The 7,017-nt window shown below is 40.7% G+C and overlaps 1 protein-coding gene across 1 annotated transcript; it reads left to right on the forward strand.

Annotated features, from left to right (window-relative positions):
- The first annotated feature begins 1,851 nt into the window (after positions 1–1,851).
- On the forward strand, positions 1,852–6,463 carry rpl7l1 (ribosomal protein L7-like 1). The gene is made up of 6 exons (XM_053444840.1): positions 1,852–1,931; positions 2,435–2,543; positions 3,496–3,659; positions 5,046–5,183; positions 5,274–5,383; positions 5,745–6,463. The coding sequence occupies exons 1-6, from the start codon at positions 1,918–1,920 to the stop codon at positions 5,951–5,953; spliced, it is 744 nt and encodes a 247-aa protein (XP_053300815.1). The 5' UTR covers positions 1,852–1,917; the 3' UTR covers positions 5,954–6,463.
- Positions 6,464–7,017: the final 554 nt, after the last annotated feature.

Genomic DNA, 7,017 nt, shown 5'->3' on the forward strand with positions numbered 1-7,017 from the left:
TACATCCTAAATTTAAAAAATAAATAAATAAAAAAACTGCTCGCACACATCCTGCTGCGCACATCCTGCGGCGCACATCATGCGGTTGGCGCACATCCTAAATAAAAAAAAACAGCACGCACATCCGGCGGCCACAGGGATGAGCCAGCCCCACTAAGCTGCCCATCCTCCAGCCCATTGTGCAGGAATTGCGCTCGCAGTTTATTTGTTTAAAAATATATATATATTCATTTAATTTAATTTATTTTCAATTTTTTCTGTTTTTGTATTAATTAATTTCAATTTACATAGTGTAATATTTTTTGCAATTAATAGGTGATTGAATTCCTGCCAATTTAAGAGTTCAGTATATTGCAGGCATGATGTTAGAGAATAACTGTTGCTTGTTTCCATGTGATGTCCTGAGGCTGCCCCCTGCTGGCTGCTCGGTTCCTCTGCTGCTCTTGTTTGGTTTGTGCAGCTTGTGATTAACTAAAGTTGTCCATAAAAGAAAATCCTTATTATCCTTCAGAGATCAGAGATGAACCTATACGGCTCTGTTGATCTCTACTGAGTGCCAGTCTAGTAAATTAATCTGGAATCTTCTCTCAAAAAACCTTTCCCCCCCAAGGGGTTTGAAGTGTGAAGCTCATGAGGTGTTTTATAAAGATCGAAAACGTCAGACCAAGTGAATCCACTTTATTTCAGCATGAACAGAAAAAAAAAGAAGACAGTCTCATTTCATTGTTAGCAGCAGGACAAACTACTGGATTTTTCCTCTCATATGATGAAGGTTACTCTATCTCTTCAGTTACTAATAAAGCTCTGTTCAGTTAGACACACAAAGGGATATAAGAACTGGGGTTAATGAAAATGCAAGAGAATTCAAAACCAACACAAATAGTCCTCCTTAAGTTTTACTCAACCTGCGTCCCTGAAATTCAAGTACGTGTCCCTTCTGTATTTCCCAAAACACTTTTAGCATTTTGACACAAAACACTGGCATGAAAATGAATTAACGGGGGGGACAGCAAGGCAAGATTTTGAAGTGATCAGAAAAACGGAACAAAAATAATCAATCTAGTGTAAAAGCCACGGATTGCTTCAAGCATCAGGTCTGGAAAGTCGTCATGTCTACAGGCAGCATGTTGTATGAAATCTTGAATCTGATACTCAGGCTTCGTGATATTGGATTGGCTGTCTCCTTCCTCCTGGTTCCTACTGGTGAAGTAAGTTTAAAAAATAATTTAATCTACAGATAATAGACATGCAAATAAAGGTAGGTAGGAATAGTGGGACTGAATTTTTTTTTAACCAGATTGAGAACTTTTTTATTCACCATCATTGCATTTTATTCTGTTTATTCTATTCATTCTAAATTTCTATCCAATCTATATGTATTATTTCCCTCCTTTATTTTGCTTGGAAACTGTTTTAAACTGTGCTTTCTGGTTTCAGAGGTGTTTATTTTTGTTTCTGCACTGTTTTCAATGTCCCTGTACAGCAACTTGATTCTAGGAAATGTGACTTGTAAATAAGCAGGTGTCGGTGGAATACCAGGCAGGAAAATAAGGTCTGAGAATAGGACACACAGGTGTAACCCCCCACACTCCATAGAACAGCAACTGGACTCTGCACACACTGTATTAACCCAGTAACTGTCAAACATGGACTGGTGGGTTGTAAGAGAAATAATTACTATCAGCATTTACAAATGTAAACACAGTAATGATTATGAATCTGATCGATTACTCAGAACCACAGCAACAACAAAGAGGATTCAAATGTTTTTTGTTTGCTTTTACCCTGCAAATCTACTGCACCACACTGCAGTCCACTAGGTGGCGGTATTGCGTCCATACACATGTTTGCCATGCGCCATTGAAACTCAGGTCGTTACGTCATATCCCAGCGACGGTCGCGTCTTCATCCTGCACCATGGCTGAATCCGAGTATGTATTTGTTTCTAACTTCATCTAAGTCCATCCGCACCATTCTTTACGTCCAACCGCATCGTTTCTCTCTCGTATAAAAAACAAGTTTAACTTCACATGTCAGGACTGTTATTGTGAGGGTTGGAGGCAAAACAAGCCGATTCTGTGGAGTCTCGTTTCACATGGGGCTCAGTGTATCTTCACCGCTACATAGCTAGCGATATGTTTATTGTTTAGTAAACTAATTTGGAAGCTAGATGGCAGTTATGTAGCTGCTGCCTTTTGTGTAACTTTATTAATCTAATGATTTTAGCAATATATTCATTAGCATGTCTTGCTAAAGCTAAATGTTGCTAACTTGTGTCTGGATAGAGCTGACAGCCACTTTAAAACCTGTATTGTGAGAAAGAAAATAAAGCATAACCCTAATCTTCCATTAGTGAGATCCCCTCGATGAACAGTCGCCACGTTCACGTGTTAAATTGAAGCTTGTGTCAGTGACCGTATGTTTGTGTTCTCAGGTCTAAGAAGGTGATCAAGTTGGTTCCTGAGTATCTCCTGAAGAAGAGGAAAGCATACCAGGCCATCAAAGCCACACAAGCCAAGCTCGCCCTGCTCGAGAAGAGAAAGGTCAGTGAGGAGGACGGTTCCCTGGCATCATGTTGAACTCATAAGCAGATGAACCCACTTAGTCTCGATTCACATTGTAGTGTCCAGTTGTCATGCAAAGCTACATCTCAGTTGGACAACTTAGCAGGAGTTGCCAGTTCCAAAATATCAGACTAATCTGTTATGGCTTTCAGATTAAAGAGCAGGGAGCTTCTATACAGGCTTCAAAATCCATTAGTCATACACTGCTTTCAGACATGCACTGATCCTGCTTTATGTGAGAATGCAAATGTTTGAGTGAGAGGCTCCAGACTTAATTGTCTCCTGCCATCCCCCTAGTAAACATCTGGATAATGTCTGAATGAGCCCGAGTGGATGATGTTTCTTTCATGCAACAAACTCCAAACTGAGAACAACAAGAAAACAAACATTTCAGGATGAAAATGAGGTACCACACTGACAGAAATGTCAAGGGAGCTTGTTGTGATAAGGCTCAACGCCGTTGTTGATCTGCTGTACACAAAAACTTGTGACCCCTGCAGCAGAATGTAAACGTTACATCCTGCCTGTGCCTGCTGCTCCGACCCTCACATGAACCCTCTGAAGGTTTCTGTGTTGTAATAAATGCGTCTGAGCAGAGAATCTCCTGCTGCATTGTTCATGTGAAAGTCTGGACCCAATTCTGCAGAAATCTTCCAGTGTCAATGTCTGAAAATAGCTATGCAATTTGGAATCCAGTGTTGTAGAGGCAGAAACTCCTTTATGTAACGTTCATTCACCATTATAATGTTTTGTTCACTTTGTTCCTCAGTTAATGTATAACTCAAAATCCATGTGTTAAAATGATGAGTATTTATTTCACGCCAAAAACTGCCCAAACGTATTTGTCATCTGAATGGACTGGACTGCACTTGGCTCTGCACGTATGTACACATAGCTGTATATTCACAACTGTACTTTTACATTATTCCAGGTTTCAAAAGGCAAAGGATTGAAGTTCAAACGTTTGGAAGACTTCCTGAAAGACAGCCACAAGAGGAATCGGGATGAATCTCGCATCCGCAGATTGAAAGTCAGGCCGCCTGCCCCTCTGCCTCCTGCGAAGAACCAGCTAGCCTTCGCTGTCCGCATCAGAGAGTGAGTACTTAGACAGAGGCGCGTGGTCATGTGCAGGGAAGTCCATCAAAAAGCAGAAACTGGTTGTAGATTTTTGCATTGATTTGTGGAGCTCAGTGGAACAGGTGACAGCAAAGGTAAAAAGAGTGGATTATCTGCAGCATACAAACATCTACACTGTATGTATTAGCTACTGAGCCTGTAAAGGTGGGAATGAGAGCACATGAATCACCCCAGCAGCCTTTATAAGACACCTGAAGGACTGAGAATGTTGTATATGTGCCATTTTAAACTAGAAAACACTAACTGGAGGTCGCTGTAGTTCTTTTATTCTGGGTTTGTTGATAGTAGCTGATGGAAGTTTAAAAACTCAAACCTCAGCTCTGTGATGTCGTTGCCTTTGTTACATGAAAATGTATTTGACAGATGAAGTTACCAAAGGGAGAATTCATTTAGGTTTGCTTCAGAATCCTCTCACACTAGGCAGCATGTTTGTGTGTCCATCCCAAACTCTGAACTGAAGGCTACATCCATAAAATAGTTATGAAAGTTAAAAAAGAATCTCTATACTGACGAGCGTTTAAGATCTGTATCAGAAACCGTCTGTTTCTGAAATCTCCCACTCTCTTTTCTACATAGAGGACTATATAGTGACCTCAATCCGGAAAGAAAAAAAAACCTTGGACTGACTACAAGGAGAAAAGTCAATTGTTGCAAGGCCTTACATTCATTGCTGATAGTCGAATCATGACTTATAAGAACCAATTAGGAAGTGAATGTTGGTGAAATCATTGTTTTCTAAATGTCTGTTTCTGTCCTTCCGGACTTTAACTCAGTACCTGAGTTTTAAAATACTAGGGCAGTGCCATTTTCTAACTTAGCCTATGGTGCTTGAAATCCCTGGAGTATTCTGGATGTAGGCTTAAACGTAGCAACAGTGATGTACTTTAAAACTAAAACACAGTTGTGTGGATGTAGTCATTGAGTCTTAGTCTTAAATGGGGTGTTGTGGTTTTATGAGTGCTGAGGGAAACTTGAGCAAAGATGGCTGATGTGTCTGCAGAAAGAAATGTTGTGAAGGTGAAAACACTTCCTAAGTTAACTTTAGGCTCAGTGCACCATGTCCGGTTTTCTGGAAAACGGCATGTTCTGTCTGATCAATTTGTTCATAGACGGTAATTAATGTTATCTGAAACATTTAGATTTCTTGTACCTACACTTGTAAAAGAACACTAAACATTGTTTAACTGTTGTTTGTGTCTGCAGATACCATTCCAGCAAATTGTGTTCATTTAATATCTTTTTAAAATTTGTTAAATAGTCTATGAAAGTGTTCCAGCGGGAGAAACACTAAAGATACAATGACATGCTCAAAACACACAAACATTGATGATCCTTTCCTTTTAGGATCAAAGGTGTCAGTCCCAAAGTGATGAAGGTGGTCCACATGTTCAGGCTGAGGAAGATCTTCAGCGGGGCCTTCGTCAAAATCAACAAGACCTCCATGGCCATGATGAGGCTGGTGGAGCCCTACGTTGCCTGGGGGTGAGTCAATCCGACAGTTAAACTTCAGCAAATTAAACGTGTTAAATTTGTGTTGTTGTAGTAATAAACACGTAATGATCTTGCTGACAGATTTCCCAACTTGAAATCTGTTCGTGAGCTCATCCTGAAGAGAGGACAGACCAGGATAGGCAGGAAGAGAGTTCCCCTCACAGACAACACCTTCATTGAGGAGCACATGGGTAAGTCTCAATAGTGTGATAGAGCCGCCTCACAAGTAAAGCAGGGCACAAACCAAAATGTAAGGCTTAAGGGGATAGTTCACCCAGAAATGCAATTGAAGTAACTAGTGACCACTTCTTCAGACGTAATAAAGCAACAGAAAAAATATATACTCTCTCTATACTGTTTTAAGCCTAGACGTTCACATCCCAGAATCAAGTGAATTGATTGGACTTTAGAGAATGAACACATTGATTTAAGCTGTATAGAATTGGATGGTTTGGCACAGAATGGTTAAGTTGGTCTATTTGCATCTACTTAATTACACTCTGCCACCATCCTCTTTATCACTACTCACACCTCTGCTCTCTTGTTCCTCAGGGAAACATGGCATCATCTGTTTGGAGGACCTGATCCATGATATTTACTCTGTTGGTAAGAGCTTCCGGGCCAGCAACAACTTCCTGTTGCCTTTCAAGCTGTCAGTGGCTCGTCACGCTGCCAGGGACAAGGCCAGGCTCCTGAAGGACCTAGGAAACCCTGGATTTCGTGCTACAGACATTAACAGTATCATCAGGCAGCTGAACTGAGGAGAAACACCCCTAAGATGCAAACCCAGCAGCAAGGATGCTGGACTTCTAGAGGAGCAAAGTCGATTGATGACAAAATATATATTTTTTCTCTTTGGCTGAACCCCTCTGGTTACATTCTCTGGACATGGGGTGATGTGAGGAAAGTGGATTATTTTATCATATCCATGTTGATTTTGTTCAACATGTTCACATAGTGCCCCTGACAGTGGTCTCAAGGTTCCTTGGTGAAAGTGTAACAATATTGTATATTAAAATATTAGTACACCATATTCTTCAGGTCAGAGGGATGGATTTGTACTTGCGACAAGTACAGGAACTGAACCGTATGAGTTGTCCTACTTACTGGAGCCACCAGCTGAACTACAAGCGGTCCATTTACTGAGTGAAATTGATTTCAGTGTGAAACGGTGTAAATGTCTGCTAAACATCGATCATTGATCCAAAAATCTGGTGATTTACTGTTGATTCACTTGTTTTTACAATAAAAAAATCCGAACTGATTCAATACTTTTGCAATGACATCTGCAGTAATTATCAAGGGGATGGGGTGCTGCAGACCATTGTCTACCAACAGTAAAGCTGTTTTCAGATATGAACATGAAAGAATTGGGTTCGGTCTAACGCCGAAGTTAGCATTTTATGCATGAGCAACGCAGCAGAAGACTTTACACTGAGACGCGTTCATAACAACACCGAAATCTCAGGAGCGTCCTGGTGAGGGTGGTGTAGAGGCAGGATATAAAATCGTTTTCACTGGAGGTCAAGTGTTTATTTTTACAGCACAAACAACAGCGTTGGCCCTTATGATAAGATCCTGTCTTCATGTATTTCATCTGTTTTTCAACCTTAGATGTTTGTTTTTATATTTACGTGTTAGAAACGTCATCAGCACACCGACATTTTCACTCGCTCGCAGTGAATAGAACAATATCCAGCCGTGTTCTCACACGGGCTCAATTGGATGTTATCAAGTGTTTATTCTTGGCCACTGGCAGGAGAAACTCAGAAGAAAGTCTGTAGGCTCTTACTTGGACATTTGCGTTCTCCCTGACAGGAACTCA

This window comes from Pleuronectes platessa, chromosome 17, assembly GCF_947347685.1.
Source record: "Pleuronectes platessa chromosome 17, fPlePla1.1, whole genome shotgun sequence".
In the NCBI taxonomy this organism is placed as follows: domain Eukaryota; kingdom Metazoa; phylum Chordata; class Actinopteri; order Pleuronectiformes; family Pleuronectidae; genus Pleuronectes; species Pleuronectes platessa.

Coding starts and splice junctions, on each gene's coding strand:
- rpl7l1 (XM_053444840.1), top strand. Junction 2,544..3,495: donor CCCTGCTCGAGAAGAGAAAG/GTCAGTGAGGAG, acceptor ACATTATTCCAG/GTTTCAAAAGGCAAAGGATT. Junction 3,660..5,045: donor TTCGCTGTCCGCATCAGAGA/GTGAGTACTTAG, acceptor CTTTCCTTTTAG/GATCAAAGGTGTCAGTCCCA.